Source organism: Spea bombifrons, chromosome 2, assembly GCF_027358695.1.
Source record: "Spea bombifrons isolate aSpeBom1 chromosome 2, aSpeBom1.2.pri, whole genome shotgun sequence".
Lineage (NCBI taxonomy): Eukaryota > Metazoa > Chordata > Amphibia > Anura > Pelobatidae > Spea > Spea bombifrons.
The window spans coordinates 72,897,456-72,919,282 of NC_071088.1; the positions used below are offsets into that span (position 1 = coordinate 72,897,456).

A 21,827-nucleotide genomic window follows, 5' to 3' on the forward strand; every position below is an offset into this window, starting at 1 on the left:
AGGAACATTGTTCTAGGGAGAATTCTATTGCTGAGTATCTGAAAATATTACAGGATTGTGTTCTGCAATAAAAACTAGATTTCACTCACCTGAGGTCCCATGACACCAGTTCCAGGAATTCCAGGAGAACCAGTTGCCCCTTTTGGTCCAACATTACCCTATAAAAGTAGCAAATTAAGTTCAACTGAATCACATGTCATTTGATTATTCTTGACATAAACTTTTTCTAAACTGCCATGTTGGTGCATGAATTACATGCTACAAACGAAGCATTGCAGTTTTCTATATTTAATATGACTAACTATAGGTATATCATAATTCCCAAAAAGTTCTAATAAATGTATCCTCCCACCTTACCTTTTCACCTTGGGGACCAATCATTCCTGGTGGACCTTCAGGCCCTGGGGGTCCCTGTAAGGAAAGCCCGGTATAGGTTATTTCTCTTCACATACTCCATCACATGTATATATGGCAAAGGCCCTTTCATACCACATATTAAATTTGCTCAAGAACAGAAATACATACTAACCGGTTTCCCAGACAGGCCACGCTCTCCAGTCTCTCCCTAATAAATAAATAATATTAGGAAATTCCAGTTATGACCAACATTGTTTGTCATTGTATATGGTATGTGTAAGACGTTGTGGATACATTGAATTCAAGTGGAAAAATATAATATTTTTTGTCAGCATTGAGATGTTAGCATTCTTTTTCTCCTTGCTTAGCTAAACATTGTGGACTACATATAAAAACTGATTCTGGTTAAAACATTTAAAAGAGGTCTTATCACTATAGCAACCAATGGAATGTTCCTGGACCATTCCATTAGTTGCTGTAGCGATAAAAGTATTTCTAATTTGCATGTTAAATCAATTTTTATGCATAACCTCATCACAATATCCATCACAATGCTGGGTTTGCATTTTTTTTTACAATAAAGTTGATTTTAAAATATTGTAACCTGTCTGTATCATCTGCCCTAATTTCCTCTTAATTACCTTTATAAATATTTGCAACTTGGTACTCAGAGAAAAAGTACAATACAATGTTATGTTATATTTGCATAGCTGAGTGCTTACATTTTTTTAGTATGGTTATATCACCAGTGTGCAGCATTAAAATGTAAAGTGTGGCTGCACATATCCACCCATCAGCCGCACCGCCACCACTGCCCGGTTACTGTCTCTCCTCAAACCTGACCCACCTGTACTTGCCTGAGGAGATCCTGAAAACTTTTGAGGGATTTGGTTATCAACACCAGGAAACATTGTCCTGGAGGCTTGCTCACATATTTTATGTATTCCCTTTCTATTGTCCTGAGCCTCTGCCTTATACTTTATGGTGGCATAGAATTGTGGTTGCTATTGTGGTCCTAAGGTCCTAACCCAATAGTGATTCTGTTTCATGTCATGGAGGCCTTACCTATTTATCAAGGTTTAATATGTGCATGTAACAATATTTACCATGAATCAAATACTGACAATGAACAATGATGGGCACTTAGTGTGAAGATAACCACTTACCTGTGGACCTCTTCTTCCCTCCCCTGGAAGTCCTGGTTCTCCCTGCAGAAGCAAAAATACATTATAACAGACAGAACAGCTAAGCTGCCCTAGCAATCTACCTCCTTATTAGATAAAATGGAGTTGAAGCAACTGAATTGTATGTTCTGGAATCGAATTCCAAGATCATAAAAATTATCACTATGGACCCCGGTATGGGGTTGAGATACTTTTCCTCCAATTTTTTGGTTTTGAGAAAAAGTTAAAAACAATAAGCACTAAAAACCACTGGATTTTATTTCACCAAGACAGGGAAACCTACTACATAAAACCAAGTGGAGAAAAAATATTACGCCCAAAAAGATCTATATTTTTACTGGAGGCAATAAATGTATAATACTGGGATGTATGGAATATATGCAGGATAATATTAATATGCACACAGAAATTTAGACATGAGTAGAATTACATTGAGGAGAAGCATCATGAGAGAAGTAAGATAATGTGAGCTCAAAACCTACCTGTGCGCCTTTCAGTCCTGGCAGGCCCTGAACTCCTGGCAGACCTGGTTGACCCTAAGGACAGATAACACTCTACAGTAAGAAATATGATAAACTCAAAATACCGGAATAGAAATAGAACAAAAAGTGTATCTCACCGGCTTTCCAGGCAGCCCCACACCGGCTGGCCCCTGGTCCCCTTTAGACCCTGGTTTTCCAGGAATACCAATGACATCTGAGAACCCTTCCACCAAGGTTGGGCAAGAGTCACAGGCATCTCCCTGTTCACAGGTAATATAATAAAGTTACATTTTATAGCGGGGCACTTGTTTCCTATACCTTTTAAAATGGTTAGGCTTGCAAAACAACCTCTCACCTTCTCCCCCTTGGGTCCGACATAGCCTTGAATCCCTTGTTCTCCAGGTATGCCTGGTACACCTGCTGTTCCTGGGATACCTGGATCACCTGCACTTCCAGTCTCACCCTGTATCACAAACATACAGAAATAGGAGTTGTAGCAGACATCTATCATCTGAAGCAAGAGATTGGAGTCGTTTTGTACCACCTACCTTTTGTCCTTTTATCCCAGGATCCCCTGGTTTGCCCTAGAGACAACAGATTACAGATTATGTGACGGTTAACTAAAGAGATCAATATTTACTTATTATTTATTTAATTTGTATATAAAACCCAAATAACTATTTTGCATTTGCCTTTTTTTCCTATCCCTGTTATAGTTTTGGAAATCATTAACAAAAACACCTTTAGTGTCTAAACGTGAATCTGCTTCTTTGATGCCTTATATTTTATTGGAAGATCATTCACATATGAGGCTTTATCTCATTTAAAAAAAAAACATTTTTTGTTTGCAATCATTTTTCCTTGGATTTATTTGCATGGAGCCTGTATATTTTCACACACATAATACACTGCAATATACATGTTTCACTGTCTTGATCCCTGCGATAAATTACTCCAATCGGTACAAACAATCAGCATTCACAATGGAGTTGTAGCTCCTTTTGATTTAGGATTTCACATTGCTGTACTTTCTGTATTCATCAACATGTGTTATTTACATGTTTTCCTGGCAATCCAACGCCTGGTTCTCCTGGCTCCCCCTTCTTCCCTGGGTGCCCTGGTAACGCAAAGAATGTCTCAGGCTTTGTCGCTTCAGCTGGAAGTGTTGGACACAAGGTGCACGAATCCCCCTAAAAAAATATAATAATACAAAATGATACAATAAGAAAGGTGGACCTGACTGTGTCAGCACAGGCTATCCAATGGGATTCTAAAAAAGGGTTACCCAACCTTTTCTCCTTTGATCCCAGCTGGTCCTGGGCTTCCTTCTCCTCCAGTTAGGCCCTGTGTAGCAGCAAGATAGTTGGAATGAGACACACCTGACATTTTGGTACCCCCCACTACATGTGCCATATCATATGTTGATGATCACACAATAAAAGATCATAGGTTATCACACAACATCTTACTCACTGGAGGTCCAGCTGGTCCTTCGATCCCTTGGTTCCCCTGAAAAAAACAGAATAATTTCATGCAAGATAGCACCAGTATGAATACCGTGTAAGAGATACCCATGTAGCTGTACTGTGTGGCACTGCTATGTACTGTAACTCCACAGTGAAAGAAATAGCCATGTACCTGTCCTGTATGACATACAGTGTGACAAGTAGCCATGTCTTTGAACTCTGTGGCACAGTCATATGAAACAGCAAGACTTCTGTACAAACACTAAATAGATCTAAGCCAAAACTTTGTCAACAGGCAAGGGTATGTAATTCTTGTACGAGCGTATTTAGGGCTATGTGTATTTTTAAAACAGAAAAGTTAAACATTACCTTTTCTCCTCTAGGTCCTGAAAGGCCAGGCACTCCTTGCCTTCCCTGTGTAAAAAACATATTATCAGTTAGATTTCTTGGCGGTCTTGGCCTACCCCACTTTGGCACGGCCCCGTGGAATAAAAACTTTAATATTAGGTATAGTACACCTAACACCAATATTAGTTTTAGTAATAGTTTAGTTTTCCTTGAAGAGAAATATGATGCTGAATAACATACTGTGGGTCCAGGAAGTCCAATACCAGGCTCCCCAGGTTCTCCCTTAAGAACCTCTGGTAGTTTCTGTAAGGAAGCCATGCTTGGGAGACAGGAAGTACAGGGCTCCCCCTGTAACAAACAAAATGCAAAAAAGCAATGGCAAAAGAGAGATCTGTGAGCTTTTGGATTCACACAAGAGATAATAAAGGTCACCCTCAACCCATTCCTCCACTCAGGGGAGGAGGTATCCCCAGAAACTCTGCCATTTTACGGAGTCTAGTAGAAGTACTACAAGTGCACATTATGTTATAAAATGCTACAGAACAAGCTTATATCTCCTATGGACAGTATTGGCCTGTAATTTGCTGTAATTGAAACATCTAAATCACTGGATTAGAACATTAGATTAAATCACTGTGTGGTCTCCTTTAGTTTAAATACATCAAGCAAATGGATAAATAGCTTCTGTACTGCCAAATATATCTGCAAAGCGTTAAGAAATGAATTAATGATAACAATGCCATCTGCTTTAAATTTAGTTTTTTTTTTTATATATAAAACTTTTAGAGATTAACGTATAGTCTGAATTTTACTTTAATACAAAAACATAGAACTAATACTGAAAGAAACACTATGGTTTACTAACCTTTTCTCCTTTATTTCCAGATATACCCTGGGATCCCTGGGATCAAAAATGAAACAAAAGTAAAAAAAAACGACATTAAGTATGGTTGTAATGCCTTAACCTAGGCAACGGGCCTACTTCTGTCTTTTGAAATCACATATACGGTAATTTCCTAAGACCTACAGCGGCCATCTACATTCCCATAGCTTTATGCAACACTCCTACTGTGCGGTACATATATAAAGGTGAATGACATTGATGGTGCACACAGTGGCAAGAAACATGTACACTTCCTCTCCATCATGTGCAAGGTATACCTGTTCACCTTTGGGTCCTGGATCACCAGTTGCTCCCTGAAAGAAAAAAGAAGCTGTTTAAGAATGAAAAAAACTAAAACAGTTAAAAAAAAGAATAAAAAAACATGACAGTAGACAAATACTCGGGATTTTCATGGAACAACAATTTCAATTTGTGCACATTTATGGTAAAACTGGGGTCACCTTGGTTGAAGTAGGTTAAACATTTTTTTTTCACTTCCAAGATACTAACTGGTGGCTAGTTGCAATGGAAAATCCAATGAGTTTTCAAAATAGTGGGTATTGTTTTGTTTGATATCATTTGTCAAGACAAACTTGCATTTGGTATTTAAAACCACATGCTTACGGGAATATGTTCTACTCTTTTTATGAGTGAAATCAAATGTACTTATACAGTAAAACTCTTCTCATTATGAGTCGTCCTGCTATCTTTACTTATATGCATGATTCACATCTCCAACATTATTCTTACCGATTTTCCAGGTTCTCCAACACCTGGAGGACCCATTTCTCCTTTATCCCCCTTCGCTCCTGGAACAGTGACTATTTGCTTGCCATCTCCAGAAAGAACTGGACAAACCTCGCATGGATCTCCCTGATGAGTGAGGCAACAATGGTGTAATACAGAGACTTACAATGTAACCTACCAACCATTACCTATAATATAGACAGGAGTTACATGACATATATAACCATAACCCAGTGATTTTAGGCTTCATCTAATTTTACACTTCATCATAAATATCCATCACCATTAGCTTCCAACTTCACTATCTTCCACAGTTGCTTTATATACAAAAAGGCGCTTGCTAACAAATGTTCCCCATTTCCATCAATAAGCAGCAGGCTGAATAAAACTGAGGAACGGGGGATGCTGTTAATGCCAAACTTTTTCAGCATCACATAAAAAGTAATAGTACTAGGGAGACCATTGGGTTTATGCTTTAGGCTACTTTAAAATGAGCTCATTCTGAGTCTGAGGAATATACACATTTTAGCATTTTAACCCCTTAAGGACAATAGGGGTTATTACTCGTAGTATATTGTGGGACAATGGCTATTTTAACATTTTTCGGTGTTCCTGTTTAGCTGTGATTTTCTTCTTTCTCATTTCGTGCTCCCACACATATTATATATTGTTTTTTTCAGGACAAACAGGGCTTTCTTAAGATACCATTAATTTTTTCATATCATCTAATTTACTATAAAAAAATGATAAAATATGGGGATTTTTTGTTAAAAAATTACTTTTTCTCACTTTTTAAACAAAAAACTTTTACTCATCTGCAAAAACGAATGAAAAAACCTGCTAAATAGATTCTACTATTTGTCCTGAGTTTAAAAATACCCAATGTTTTTATGTTTTTTTGCTTTTTTCTGCACGTTATGGGGCAATAAGTACAGGTAGCGTTTTGCTATTTCAAAACCTTTTTTTCCAAATCTGGTAATTCTTCCCCCCATGTGCCATTTCGGGTATCTTTGAAGCCGGCCAATGTAATTTACCCCATCAAGTCATATATTTTTAAAAACTAGACACCCCAAGGTATTTCTATGCTGGTAATTTAACCCTTTCCATGCACTAATTTTACCACCAGCCTTTGTGAAACTTTATGGTAGTAAATTTTTTTGTATTTTTTTCACACACGTTGTACTTCAGGTATAAATTTATCGCTCCTGGTATATGTCCCTGTCAAACAACACCCCAATATGTGTTCAGTAACATCTCCTGAGCGCAGTGATACCCCACATGCATGGGTTTGTTGGGTTATTTGGGAGGTAAAAGGCCGCCTTTGTGAGGTGTGTATTTTTTGGCCATTTAGACATCTGATCCTACTGCCCCCATGTCCCATATTTGGGACACCTTTGAACCCGGCCAATTCAATTTATCCCATCCACTCATGCATTTTTTAATACGAGACACCCTATGGGCATTTGTAATGCCAATATTTTAACTCTTTCCATGCTGGAATTTTTGTAAAGATAAAGAATTTTAGGACTTGCTTATTAATTTTTTTTTTTTTTTTTGGTGACAGTGGGGATTTTTATGTTACCATATTATTTTTATTTTTTTTTTAAACATTTTTTAAAAATTTTTTTTTTTTTTTTTTTATTTATTTTTTTTTTTTTTACTAATCACTCATTAGTGAGCTGGGCTCCATTGGCCTTGCATGGTTGGATGCAGTACCTGCATTCAACCTGCAGGAGGAGCTCGAGAGTTCACAAGAGGGTCTGGATAGACCCTCTATGAACTCATTTCTATTGTTGATGCCATCCTGTGAATGACGGCAACGTCATTTACAGGATGGCACTTGTGGTTGCTCTTCGGAGCAATCACAAAGGTGATCGGGGTAGGGGGGTAGTGTTACTGACATGCCTCGATATCGAGGCATGTCAGTAACACCATTTATGCTTAGGAAGCGATTCAGATCGCTTCCTAAGCTGTTTTAGCCGGGCGCCGCCGCGATCTTTCATGATCGGTGCGGCGGCGGCCATTTTTCTTCCGGGGAGGGCTGCCAAGGGCTGCCCTCCCCGGATCCACGGTCAGCCTCACTTGGGAGGCTTCCGTGGATGCTGCAAAGCCGCCGATCGCGGCGAAAACGCCGCGATCGCGGCGATGCAGCTATTTAACGGCAGCCCGTACATGTACGGGCATTGTCGTTAACCCGTTGCACGGCAACCCCGTACATGTACGTGGATTGTCGTTAAGGGGTTAAAGTGAATTTTAAGAGAAATGTTCTTTAAAAAAATGAGTATGATTCAAATGCCACATTTACCTTATCTCCTTTGAATCCTGAGGAGCCAGGTTTTCCCTGCAGAAAGTACAATTGGAAAACTATTAAAGAGGACCTGATATGCAAAATAACAGTACAACAAAGGCATTACCCTCTAGGTGTGTCCCTTTCAGAGACAATTCATTTTAGGCCTCTGTCTCACACTATATTCCATACAAATTATACATGAGCAGATTACTAACCGGTTTTCCGACAGAGCCATCTTTGCCAGGCACTCCGGGAAGACCCTTGAACAGCAAATGAGAGAAATTAAAACCTTATCATGGTGAATGATCACCTTTTCTTCTGAAGTGATCCTCAGCTCATCTTTTACTTGCCAATATTTTTTCAGAAAATGTGTTACGTTTGGCTGTGTGCAGTTATTTTGCTGAAAATATATTGTTTTCCATGAGGGTTGAATAAACTATGATGTAGCATTTCAAATGATGTGTTAGGAAAACTAGAAGTGGACTTACCTTTTCTCCTGGCGGGCCAGGTGGGCCACCGGGATTGCCCTAAATATAAAATAAAAATTAAGGTAACTAGAACCAATGATATATAGACTTGTAACAACATAAATAAGTGTTATGACAAAACACATATTTAACACATTCATTATTATGCTTAATGTAGGTGATAATGTAGAATTAAAAGCATGGGTACTAACCGGCCTTCCTGGGATGCCAATTCCAGGAATTCCTGGCTTTCCAGGAGGTCCAGGCTCTCCAGCGAGACCCTCTGGACCAACAATTCCAGTTTCTCCCTAAAAAAAATGTGCAGAGACAATTGAATTTTCCAATATATTCACTTTTTATTGATTATAACGTTTGTATTCTCCCTCCATCTTTTTGCATAATTAAATCTATTTTTGCATTAAATGGTAGACCTACACAAAATTTCAGAGACAGTTGCATTAATCCATGGACAAACTTTGATGACATTTATACTCCATGTGTTTAGTGAATATCATGTTACCGTTTTTACATCCAGATGCACACATCAATTTGAGAATTAAATATCATTATACTCACTGACCTTTTGACCCTTAGGTCCAACTACGCAGATTTCTCCTGGCCTTCCCTGAATTACAAAGAATATTATTACAGTATCTTATATAGTACAGTAAAAGCATGAGGTTTTTGTCATAGGTGAAACTCAATAAAAACATGTGTTTTAACCACTGATGTAATAATTCAGAGTAAGACATGTATGGTTGTCTTAACCTGAAAGAGGGGAATTTGCTTTAAAAGCTGTGTTGATTTTATGCTAATGTGCAATTGGGATGAAATATTGTTGGTGTTATAAATAGCTATTGTTAGCACTATATAAATAAAAGATAATAATAATATAATCCACACTAATGCCCATACCCGAGTGTGGAACAATATATGAAGAATAGTATCTTTTCAATGATGAAGGTACATCAAATGGATATTAATTTAGGAGGCAGCTGTTTACAGATTATTTAAAAGCCAAAAAAGCAAATACTTACATCTCGTCCTGGAGTGCCAGATAAGCCCTTCAACCCTATTTCACCCTTTTCACCTTTCTGTCCCTAGAAGACAATGTGAAGAAAAGTGGTGACATGGGGAGGAATAAACTACATTACTACATCTGTAGGACTTTAGAGTATTCGATTCAGTAGGATACATTTCAAATCACAAACAATAACAAACGGGTACAAAAGAGAAGAGGTCTGCATTTGCGAGATTACAATCTAGCCAGTGGTTGAGGAAGAAGGAAAACAGTAGGAAAGGACTGCTTGGATGGAGATGAGTTCGTTGAGTCAGGATGATATGTAGAGGTTGTTGGTTGTTCAGATGGCTTGCTGGCTGAGAGTTGTATGTTTCACGAAAGAGGTTGGTTTTCAAAATGCTTTTGAAATTTGCATATGAGGGAGAGAATCTGACAGAACAGGGAAGAGCACTCTAGAGAAGGGGTACAGCACCGGTGAAATCCTGGATGTGGAAGCGGGAAGAGGTAGTGATGGCTGACCCACTAAGCCTAGATGGCTGACCCACTAAACTTCTTATTTCCCAATAGAACACATATGGTGATCTATCTTTGGGACTGACTCTGGAAATGCAGGTGACACTTGACTGCATACTTGTCCACTCACTTCTCCACTTAGAATTACAGTTACCTTTTCTCCTTCAGATCCCGATGGTCCATCAAAGCCCCTTGGCCCCTGTAGGTGATAAAAAAAAAATATGTAAGGTTTTGTTAATGAGCAGCAGTACCAAATAAGACATTTTGGGAACTCTCGGGAAGGATTTCTTTTTGAATGCCTTCATGAGGCTTGCTAAGAGGAGATAATGTTATCCTTCAGCTGCTGAGGTGTCATACAACAGATGGATATACCAAGGGAACTTACATTAAAAAAAATAAAAGAATATAAGCCATGTTAGGAATCCTACAATTGGCCTCAGACACACTGTATCCTAGGCCGACCATTAGAGACCATGGTTACCAAGAGTAAATATATTACAGCTACAAGTTACAGTATAATAAAGCTATGTGAACCTATATATATATTACACCTCTAACAATATAATTTACATGATTACACAGATCAATACCTAAAAGTTCCCTTCACATTGACCAAAGAATTGCTTTGTTTACTAAGGTATTAGTGTTTAAGTAATCTCTCCAAACATATAAAGGTAAGGTATGTTTGTATCTTGAGTTATCAAATATCACTTTCCTGTGTTCAATTCTAATTATAAACTGCTAGCAGTGATCTTCTACAATGCTGGTCTAGGACTGTATTGTTAAAATCATTGGTACCCTCTTGTGGCAGAACGACGAAAGTGAATGTTGAGGGTGTAAGAATGAAAGTTTTAAATTAAGAACAATTAGTGATAAAAAAACTTTAACAAAATCAAGTGGGAGTCAGCTAATCCAAATCATATACTGATTAACATACCCTGAATATATAAAGAAGTCATTAATTGGACGCTGATGTGAAGTAGTAGCCAGACTGTGAAAGGTCAATGGATTCTTATCAACTGTTATTATATTTTATATACATTGGTTTAGTTATTAATTGTTATGATGACCCTGTCAGGTAAAACAGCTTTTCATAACCCACCTCTTGACCTTGCTCTCCCTTTTCACCTTTCACACCCTCAGCACACTGTAAAAAAAGAACAGAATCAAGGTTTACATATAGGAAGGGATGTCCCTGTAAATGAAGACGAATTGTCCTTTTTGCAATATACAGTTCTAAGGAGATGTCTGAGATGAGGATGATTTGTACATAGGTCACTCACCTGGAGGGGTCCTTGATCTGAGGTCCGGATACAATCTAAACCCTAACATAAGAAAGGAAAGGATGACATCAGGCAAGTGATTGACAGACACACAATCATGGTGTACTTTTTAACTAGACATGTTTGAGTGCTCTCAATATTAATACAGGTGTAACAATATTTGCTCATGTGGGCAGTCAAAGAATGATTTCAGGACAAATGGATGGATTCTAATTGCCCAGAATCACACATTTGTGTAACTGCAAAAGACATATATGGATCTTCTACTTAGCTAACATGTTAAACATAATAACAATAAATATGACAAGAGGTTTGTATATCAGTTATAATACAGTGTATGATAATGCACAAATGGTACATTGTTGCTGTATATGTAGTGTGTAACAAATAAACATACTCGTTCTCCTTTCTCCCCTTTTGGTCCATAACTGCCAGTCTGCCCCCTGTCTCCTTTCAAGCCCTAAAACACAAAAAAAAATTATACAATTGAAAAACAAACTACCAAACATATAAAAAAAACATGCTCTGTTTAAAAAGACCATTGACAGATGATTGCATGCCCAACTTCCAGATTTATAGCATTGCAGTATTCATCTCCAGAATCTAAAATTTTAGGAACTCACCAACACCAAGTGAGTTTGTTAGAATTATGGGCAGTAATACAGCCCAAATGTCACCGACTGGTGTCAATCCTTGGTTTAGGAAGTACTCAAATTCTTGGTGCTCGAGTGGGAGTCCATCAGATGTTCAAAAACATAACATTAAAATAAAATTATATATGTCAGCACAGATATTTATAATTATATATAATTATATATATATATATATATATATATATATACACACGTGTTTATTCCTAGAGTTATGTTGTTTTCTTTTAATTCAACTTGTGTTAATATGGATGGACAATGGGTATATCGGGTATGGCCTTAATCTCCCCCTTGTGCATTGGTTGCCTACGTCATGCTCTTGGCAAGTAACGTTTTTTGCATTTTTGTATGTCTGTGTGATGGTTATCTATATTTTGTTCTTTTTATTACCTTTGATCCTGTACTTTTATGCTCTCATCCTTTCCATTATGGATGCCAATATGTAATATTATTTGCAAAAATGGCACAAATGGCACGGGCTCCATGTAAACTATTAATGGAAATAGGAACTCACATCTTAACTCGTGAGCAGTAATGCATACGTTTGTAGATTCAAGTTTTGATTAGGGTGAGTCCAAAAAGATCTGCCGTGATATAGGACACAATGGCATTTTAACATCCCTACCATTAATATGAAACAGAGTGTTTGCATAGCATTTGATATTATGTTATAAATAGAAGAATGTAAACTATCTTTTCAAAATAAGAATGGGTATGTGTTTTTGTTTTTTTAGTTCCACCTACTGGAATGTATAAATCTGCCCAGATAAATCATCACTTTCTCTGCTTATTGTAGGGAAGATAGACGGATACATATTACATTTAAAGAAATATCCAAAAGCTTGAGCCAGGTCTGAATAGCCCACAGCGTCGCCTTGTGCAGGGTTTGTGGGCCATGCTGTTATCTGACTTGACTGTGGCTCTTGCTGAACCTTGGCTGGCTTGCACATCTCCACAGTCTTTTCCCTCACTATTCTATGAAGGAGATGAGAGGCAGATGGCTGGAATTTGAATAATGGATAGAGAAAAACATAGGAACTAGAAGGGGGTTAATGACTAGTAATATGCTTCTACGTCATTAGCCTCCAGGACAAAACCAGTATAGGGCTGTCATCTGTGGGGTACAGGTGATACACTCACATGCGGTCCTGGAAAGCCTGGTTACATGTTCTGTGATTTCTTATATATCTTATACATGATCTGCGTTGAATCAGCAGGAGATTTAGGGCTGCGCAGTATATTTTAATGTGTAAATGTAATATAGAACAAACAGCTTGCGTTTCTGTTCATAGATAGGTAGCCTGGTAAATATTTAAAAATGGGCATCAAAATGGTGCGGGTGGGTACAGTATGGCCTTGGCCCACTGCCTTCCTCATGGGAATTTCACTGCCAGTGGGGGAATGTAGGGAACAGTCAGAGGCCTATCTAGGCCTATGATAGCTATTTGAGAAGGATGGCATGCTGTTGTTGCCAGGGAAAAAAACATTTTATCTTCCAGTACCTAAAGTGTGTGCATATAGAAGTCTTCATCTGATGGTTAGTAAGATACATGCCAAAAAGTAAACATGCCTGTCTGCACCCCATTCCACTGGAAGCACTGCCATTTGGACCATGCAGAACACGGACATTCGGACCATGCAGAAAACGCTAAGTAACAATTTGTTTTCTATAAATCACACACTTATAGATTTTAGTTGTTCTTGTCTATGGTAATCCACGAACTAACAGGTTAAGATGTAGAGGGTATTAAGGAAAGAGAGAAAATATCTTGGGGGGATAAGGAAGAGAATAGCTAATTGAAAGTCATAATCCTTTTTTTAACAGAATTGCCCACAGTTTCTTAATAAGACATCCAATCAAGGATACCCTGGTTGTTTGGGCCATGAGAGACATTGTTATTGGAACATTTGGTACATTTTAGAACATTTTTTTTTTACCTTTAATTCAGTTCAACCCTACCATCGCCTGCATAAGGCAGGCGTATACAGTATTACCATACTAAAAATATGTTCTCTATTCCCTTAACTAAACTGAACCATCAAGGTGCAATAGTTATGGAAGATACACAGACAAACACAAAAACAAACACAAGGTGTTAAACAAAACCAAAGCCTAAGATAAGTCATCTATTTATTGTGGGAGCTGCATTATGTTTAAACCTCGTTCTGTCAAAGTGTATCAGGGAAGGGAACTACGTATCCACCCGCTTTCCGGTGATGAGATTTGTTGCAGCTGATGCGGCTTCTTTTACGTTACATACGTGATATACAGCCACTCACCTTGCGTCCAGGAGGTCCCATTGTCGTCTGCAGAACGGCAAACAAATGACAATTAATACATTTTGGGTATATGGAAAATCACATTAAAATAAAAGAGCCATTACCACAGCATGAGCAGCTCTTATTTTGAATTAGCTCAGCCTACAATGATTCACTATGACATAATGCCATTTTAGACTTCATCTTAAGTTACCACAACAGACTCAGACTTATTTCACATTGTGTTCTCGTTATTACGGTATATTTTTTGTCAGAAACTAACACAGCCTCATGTTGCCATTGATTTAATCAGCCTTACTGTGCTCTGTTATTATGGACGTGTGAGCGGTCCTTCATTTTCTTTTTGTCCTGAATACCCTGCTGTTTTACACAGAACCCATTTAGAGACAGACACATGTGTCGCACACACAGTATATATATATATATATATATATATATATATATATATGAGGAAACTTCATGTTTCATGTCAAGACTTGTAATTCTGTCAAATATTTTTAGTAATAGGAGACAGGAGCTTGTTTGCAATTTATTTTTTCCCTGGATATGTCTGGAGGAGCGCAGAAACCTAGTGAAGGTTTAATAACCAAGAAATGACCCCGTGAAATATGAACTGACAAGTTGCACCTTCCTTGTGGTGTAATATACAGTGGGGCAAAAAAGTATTTAGTCAGCCACCAATTGTGCAAGTTCTCCCACTTACAAAGATGAGAGAGGCCTGTAATTTTCACCAACACTTCAACTATGAGAGACAGAATGTGGGGAAAGAATACAGGAAATCACATTGTAGGATTTCTAATGAATTCATTGGTAAATTCCTCGGTAAAATAAGTATTTGGTCACCTACAAACAAGCAAGATATCTGGCTCTCACAGACCTGTAACATCTTCTTTAAGAGTCTCCTCTGTCCTCCACTCGTTACCTGTATTAATGGCACCTGTTTGAACTTGTTATCAGTATAAAAGACACCTGTCCACAACCTCAAACAGTCACACTCCAAACCCCACTATGGCCAAGACCAAAGAGCTGTCGAAGGACACCAGAAACAAAATTGTAGACCTGCACCAGGCTGGGAAGACTGGATCTGCAATAGGCAAGCAGCTTGGTGTGAAGAAATCAACTGTGGGAGCAATTATTTGAAAATGGAAGACATACAGGACCACTGATCATCTCCCTCGATCTAGGGCTCCACGCAAGATCTCACCCCATGGTGTCAAAATGATCACAAGAACGGTGAGCAAAAATCCCAGAACCACACAGGGGGGCCTAGTGAATGACCTGCAGAGAGCTGGGACCAAAGTAACAAAGGCTATCATCAGTAACACACTACGCCGCCAGGGACTCAAATCATGCAGTGCCAGACGTGTCCCCCTGCTTAAGCCAGTACATGTCTGGGCCCGTCTGAAGTTTGCTAGAGAGCATTTGGATGATCCAGAAGAGGATTGGGCGAATGTCATATGGTCAGATGAAACCAAGGTAGAACGTTTTTGGTAGAAACTCATCTCGTCGTGTTTGGAGGAGAAAGAATGCTGAGTTGCATCCAAAGAACACCATACCTACGGTGAAGCATGGCGGTGGAAACATCATGCTTTGGGGCTGTTTTTCTGCAAAGGGACCAGGACGACTGATCCGTGTAAAGGAAGGAATGAATGGGGCCATGTATTGTGAGATTTTGAGTGAAAACCTCCTTCCATCAGTAAAGGCATTGAAGATGAAACGTGGCTGGGTCTTTCAGCATGACAATGATCCCAAACACACCGCCCGGGCAACGAAGGAGTGGCTTCGTAAGAAGAATTTCAAGGTCCTGGAGTGGCCTAGCCAGTCTCCAGATCTCAACCCCATAGAAAACCTTTGGAGGGAGTTGAAAGTCCGTGTTGCCCAGCGACAGCCCCAAAACATCACTGTTCTAGAGGAGATCTGCATGGAGGAATGGTCCAAAATACCAGCAACAGTGTGTGAAAACCTTGTGAAGACTTACAGAAAACGTTTGACCTCTGTCATTGCCGACAAAGGGTATATAACAAAGTATTGATATGAACTTTTGTTATTGACCAAATACTTATTTTCCACCATAATTAGCAAATAAATTCTTTAAAAATCAGACAATGTGATTTATGGACTTTGTTGTCTCATTCTGTCTCTCATAGTTGAAGTATACCTATAGTGAAAATTACAGGCCTCTCTCATCTTTTTAAGTTGGAGAACTTGCACAATCGGTGGCTGACTAAATACTTTTTTGCCCCACTGTATATATATATATTGTACTTCCCAGAAGTGAAGAACACCTGGTAAAGACTCACAGCTGCTTTTGAAAAGAAGCCATTCTTTTCTCACCACACAATAAAAAAAGGTTATATTGGACATTCTTTCCAGCACCATACATACGGCCGCAGGGAAAGAGTATAACATGTCACTGTCTGCATTATTCTTTCCCGCTTTTGTCAGTTGACCAGTGTCGTATTTCATAATGGTCTAGTTATGATGGTACTAGCTGTCATACCTAATTTAACTGATGTACAAATGTTACAATTAGCTGATTCATCTAACATGCCTCCAAGGACAAAATTAAATCCAAGGTACCTCTAAGTAGTTTTTAAAAAAAAAAAAATATATATATATATATATATATAAAAGCTTTTTAGTCATATATCAGGCAAAACATGAGAGACAATACGTAAGGCTTAAAAATTAGGATGGTCAAGTGGCACTAGAAGCCCAAACCTTATTTGTCTTGCGAAGAAATCCTTTACAAGCCCAGCTTTTGTATTGTTCTAAATGTAATTTAACTAAAGGAACAGCCTAGTATATTCTCTGCATATATATATATCTATATGTATATATATATATATATATTCCCTTTCTGAAGTAGTGGATTAGGGAGGCAGATGGGGCGATCAACATATAAGGGCAAAACTAGCCACATTATTATTATTTAATGTTTTATATAGCGCCATCAAATTCCGTAGCTCTGTACAATGGGTAGACAGGGCATAACAAGTAGTATGTAACATAACAAATTGACTTACAGAGATCAGTTGAGGGGGGCCCTGCTCAAACAAGCTTACAATCTAGAGCCACATGAGGGGTGTAGTCAGGAGTGCGATGGATGGGCTCAGTGGCATATTTTAGCCCTGTGCGACTAGGCCCAGTCCTAGAGTGGCAGGTCTCTGCCACATAACAGGGAGCCTGAGCCCCCTATTGGGCTGCCCTATACTTCCTTTAAAAATGAGGCATCAGAATAGGACATCATATCCTGATGCCCAGTAGAAAGGACAGTGGCGCCTAGGGGATGGCAGGCTGTGGTGCTCTGGGTTAGGCCAAAGACAGTGCCAAAGGTAAGTATGCCACTGGATGGGGCTAGCCATGGATAAGGGCAGCATGCAATGGGTTAGAAGTGGGTGAGAAGTGAGTCTACATACTGTTTTATCCTCAAAAAGTAATTAAGTTCAACAATAAACAATAAATGAATTTAACTCTAATTATATATTCCTTATAGTTTTTTCACTAATCATAACCACCTCTTTTTGAAAGTAATCTCTAGAACCTGGCTAATTGAACTAATGTAGAAGCAATGCTGTAGCTTCCAGTGCAGCTTACAACAGAAACACCTGATAGGAATCGTGTGTCATTTGGGAAAGGATGAACATCATTACGCAGAACAAGAAATCAGAATTGTTATGATACGTTTCCTCATGTCGATCCTCGTTATCCGAAATGAACACTTGTAGCATGCGGAAAAGGTTATTTCTATATCAGAATTTATGAAACTGTATTAATAGTGCAGCTATCTGTTTATGACAGAGGTAACGATTATGGAGTAGAGCTGGTCTGGAAAAGCTAGACAAATAACTCACTATTTATAAATATATAAAGCTAGCACAGCAAAAATAAGAGACACACAGCAGTTATCCAGCAAAGTGATTTCAGATACTGGAACAGATCAAACTGTTTACGAATCGGAAACCCGTTGTTCTACTGCCAGAAATTGAGAAATAATCACATGCTGTTTCTGAACCGGCCAATAGCAGGCACTTTAGATTCTATTTTTCTAGATGTGACCACATGGACAGTCCTGAACTTGAACCAATATAGAAGCTAACATCTGTTTTTGATTCTAGAAAGTATTTTCCGAAAGTGAAAACTAAATGTTAAGTTACTGAATTATTAGCCAGAATCGGTGCACATTTATTTTTACTATAGTTGAGAATTGACCCTTGGGTTTCTAGTGGCCTGGCTGAACGATGTCTCTAGTGCCCCTTTTTCCAGGTACTTGCTTCCTATCATGGAAGGGAACCTGGTGGCATCTCCCCCTACCAACTTAGCACCACTTGGGTACCCTGTAAGGTGGGGCTGACACCCTGTAATCACGCATGTGTGATAGCAGATACTCACATTGGCTTCAGGAAGCTGGAAAGCACAGGATACACACTACATGAAGAACAAACACAAATGGTGTTAACAGCTATTGGTGTTAACAGCTATTGCGAACATCACATACGGTCAACTAACACAAGTACTTAACATCACATGACTTAATACAAAGAAGTCATGTTAGCATGCAGGTTGATTTACAAAAGCCAGAGCACAGTATTTAAGGATAAAATGGATTAATGGATTAACACTAAGGAAATCCTTTGAGCATGAACACAAAAAAAGGTACCCTCAGACTACATAGGGGTCAAAAGAGTAAGACTAATAGACCTCAAAACTGTATACCTCATCAGTATTCAAAGTGCACAGTAGAGGATTAATCCCAACAACATTTTAGTTTCAAACATTGTCATATTTACTAATGGTTTAAAGGACACAAGGGTCTATTAGCGGTAGGTCACATTGCAACACAACTGCTAGTAAGTGTCAGACGGCTCACCTGGAAGAAGGCATTGTAACCATGAAAAATGGCGTATTGAAACATTACGTGCTTTTTTTTGCGGACAGGGATCATTTGATTTCCGTCAGTAGGCATTTGGGAGTATTAAAGTTATCTTCCTTACATTAGTAAGTCATCTGTAACAGTGTTAAAGTGCACCTCTTGATGCGCAGTCATTTGTAGCCAATAACTGTTGTTTAGTGGCTAAATAATGTTTCCTAGTTAATATGCCTTTCCGTATATATGTGTATAAAAGCCATAGTAGCATACATCATCCGTAATGTCACTTTTATCAATTTTTCATCAACGCACAATTAATTAGGAAAATGCCACAGAAGAACTTTTAGCCTCATAACCGTAAATTTGTCAGACACATTATCTTTTGTAGTAGCGCACCTCTGGCATTCGACGCAACAAGCCACTGCTCGCTCTAATCTTTATTCTGTCTGTGTTCTTCCTTTACCCCATACAGCTTCCACCTGAAGATTGTGCGATTGCCCTGAATAACTATCACGTCTTGATTAATGGATTTGCCTGGCTGTCTCTGCCCAAACAATCGTCTGGCAGTCAAAGTGCTTATTATTGGTTTTCTATGGATTCTTAAGTATTTTCTTTTTTTTTCTTAAATGCAAGTGACACTTTACTCTACCGTACAATTAGTGTCCCCTGCCATCGCTTATAACAAACAATTATTTGCATTCTGTATTAGCCATCAGTCATTTTACTTTTTGGTACGAAGGATAGCTGACAATAAAGAAGACAGAAAGTAACACCCTCCAAATAGTCAGTTATTAGCGATCCATGTTTCTTTTCTCTTGCATTGCCCCTAATTGTGCTTTTCAAGATTATCCACTCTTGCAGATAAGTGGTAGGAGCGTGAAGCATTCCTTCTCGCTGAGTTCACTACACATTTCGAAACGTAAACTCTGAAGACTTTTTCCTGCAAGATGGGTCCTTTTGGCCTGAAATAGCTAAAGGTGCTGTTCCACTTAGACACCCTTTAAAACATTAGCATACCTGTCATTTTATTCTTCCACCTAAAGGTTTAATCATAAAAAAACTTTTAGGAAGCTTTCTACATTTATAAGGCAACTCTCTGCCAGTGTCTGCTTTTGTGTCACATGACAAATACGGTAAGTGTCTATGGCAACATTTTCATTTCAGAGAATGTACTTCAACAGTACTTATAATGAAGTTTCCCATGATGTATTTTAGATTTAAGAATGCATTATACTGGACTTTCTCACAACAGAAACTCCCCAGGGTAGGATATACATAACAAAGTCACCGCTCACCTGAGAACTCAGCATTTAGTTAATAAACCCCCATGAAATCCAAAACTGTGTTTTCCATTCAAGACTCAGACTCACCTCTGGAGGCAGCTCGATGGGCATCCCAGAAACCACCTTCTCACCCTAGAAATAATAAATAAAGTAGTTATAACCTTCTTCGTTCTTGGGTTTGTAGCAAATGCATTATCAGAAAGGTACTGTGCAGCAGTAAGTGAATAAGGTTCCGGACATTGAGACAGTCATACAAGAGTACAATGATAACTTGGTACAGCAGCAGGCACAGCATCCTCCTGCCATAGAAGTCCTGTGCGAGCAGGTAGGAGATACAGTGCAAATAAGCTTTTACACATGAGGTTAAAACAGACTGTCACGGTGCAGACAGCATGGATTTTGGGGGTATTATGTCCGCTGGTCCCTGTATAAACGTGCAGATTGCAATCTTCATTCATTCCTTTGTGTGGAAATGATTTGTGCCCACACACCGAGAACAAAATATCCATTCTTCTCCTGCATTCTTGGAAGCCTTCTTAACCTTAAGGATCAGGACATCTCCCCCCCCCCCATCTGGCTGAACAAACCCCTCTTCCACCTCCCGTCTCTTGATTTTTTTCCCATATTTCTGGCTGGGGATACTGATGGAAAGAGTGATGTATCCACGCTATGAATGGAGTTTCTTCTGCGGATTGAGACTTTCTGCCCAAGTTAAATAATAATGACTTTCATTTATATAGATTACAGGCAGGAATATTTGGGATAGACTCTGTGTAAGCAAATGTCTACGCAGCAGCATAGCCAAGATGTTATATAAGTACAGAAGGAAGAGAATATAAGGCCACATAAACTACTATATGCGTGTATATTTTACACGTAACGCTCAACAGACAATATAAAGTGTTATTATCAAGCCTCATGCATGTGAAATAAAGCGCAGAAACATAGAAACATTCAATGACAAATAAAAATTATTCATCCAACCTTAATCTGTCCTTGGTCTAGTTTTAGATTCAGAAAAGTAATATATCGGTCTCGTGCGTGTTTAAACGTTCTCTATTATCCTCTACAGGTTCTGCTGGAAGTCTGTTCTGCTCATCTACCCTTTCGGTAGACAAAACTGTATATTTGCTAAAATATGCTAAGTGTGTATATATATGCTAAATAAAGATGCTTAAATCTCTTGCCACTGCATCATTAATACTGTACAGCATTTGCTGGTAAGTGATTAATCAATATAGATATACTCATTGTAGCGAGATGTTTGCCACTTATTCTTGCTCCCTCCACCCCTGGGACTTTGAGGGTTATGTATAAAAAGTGATCCTGGGGCAATGTTTGAAAAATTGGCTTATCAACGCGTGTGACGTAGCCCCCAAGGATAAAAGTGGCCCCAAATCTGCATGGCAGCCTCTGTAGAATGTCACTGTTAATTTATAACAATTTCAGAGAGATCCTTTATGGAATGTAGATGATGTGGGGCTGTTCAGCTAGTTTTATTATGAAGTCAACCTGTGCAACTGAAATCAGATTATCACGTTCAGCACTGGAACAATCTTTGTGTACCCTACATTTAGGCGAACAATCTGTACAAATATTGAATTGCTTCCATTTGAACAGTGGAGAGACAAATTATCATCTGGCTACAAAATGTTTGGTTTGTTCAAGCGTTCGGTCTGTGCCTCGGATAACTAAATTTACAA

The 21,827-nt window shown here is 38.6% G+C and overlaps 1 protein-coding gene across 1 annotated transcript in view; it reads right to left on the reverse strand.

Moving 5' to 3' along the window:
- COL16A1 (collagen type XVI alpha 1 chain) overlaps positions 1 to 21,827 on the reverse strand; it is a 65,411-nt gene that overhangs the window by 22,331 nt on the left and 21,253 nt on the right. The window contains exons 9-37 of the mRNA XM_053454753.1: positions 20,212 to 20,256; positions 18,364 to 18,399; positions 13,972 to 13,998; positions 11,439 to 11,501; positions 11,042 to 11,083; positions 10,861 to 10,905; positions 9,913 to 9,957; positions 9,262 to 9,324; positions 8,805 to 8,849; positions 8,437 to 8,532; positions 8,246 to 8,284; positions 7,973 to 8,017; positions 7,773 to 7,808; positions 5,471 to 5,593; positions 4,999 to 5,034; positions 4,703 to 4,738; positions 4,078 to 4,185; positions 3,859 to 3,903; positions 3,497 to 3,532; positions 3,314 to 3,367; positions 3,082 to 3,213; positions 2,572 to 2,607; positions 2,379 to 2,486; positions 2,161 to 2,283; positions 2,024 to 2,077; positions 1,524 to 1,565; positions 530 to 565; positions 358 to 411; positions 90 to 158 (exon numbers count right to left, since the gene is read on the reverse strand). Of these exons, the coding sequence (XP_053310728.1) occupies positions 90 to 158; positions 358 to 411; positions 530 to 565; positions 1,524 to 1,565; positions 2,024 to 2,077; positions 2,161 to 2,283; positions 2,379 to 2,486; positions 2,572 to 2,607; positions 3,082 to 3,213; positions 3,314 to 3,367; positions 3,497 to 3,532; positions 3,859 to 3,903; positions 4,078 to 4,185; positions 4,703 to 4,738; positions 4,999 to 5,034; positions 5,471 to 5,593; positions 7,773 to 7,808; positions 7,973 to 8,017; positions 8,246 to 8,284; positions 8,437 to 8,532; positions 8,805 to 8,849; positions 9,262 to 9,324; positions 9,913 to 9,957; positions 10,861 to 10,905; positions 11,042 to 11,083; positions 11,439 to 11,501; positions 13,972 to 13,998; positions 18,364 to 18,399; positions 20,212 to 20,256 (1,719 nt within the window). The remainder of the gene's footprint in view (positions 1 to 89; positions 159 to 357; positions 412 to 529; positions 566 to 1,523; positions 1,566 to 2,023; positions 2,078 to 2,160; positions 2,284 to 2,378; positions 2,487 to 2,571; positions 2,608 to 3,081; positions 3,214 to 3,313; positions 3,368 to 3,496; positions 3,533 to 3,858; positions 3,904 to 4,077; positions 4,186 to 4,702; positions 4,739 to 4,998; positions 5,035 to 5,470; positions 5,594 to 7,772; positions 7,809 to 7,972; positions 8,018 to 8,245; positions 8,285 to 8,436; positions 8,533 to 8,804; positions 8,850 to 9,261; positions 9,325 to 9,912; positions 9,958 to 10,860; positions 10,906 to 11,041; positions 11,084 to 11,438; positions 11,502 to 13,971; positions 13,999 to 18,363; positions 18,400 to 20,211; positions 20,257 to 21,827) is intronic.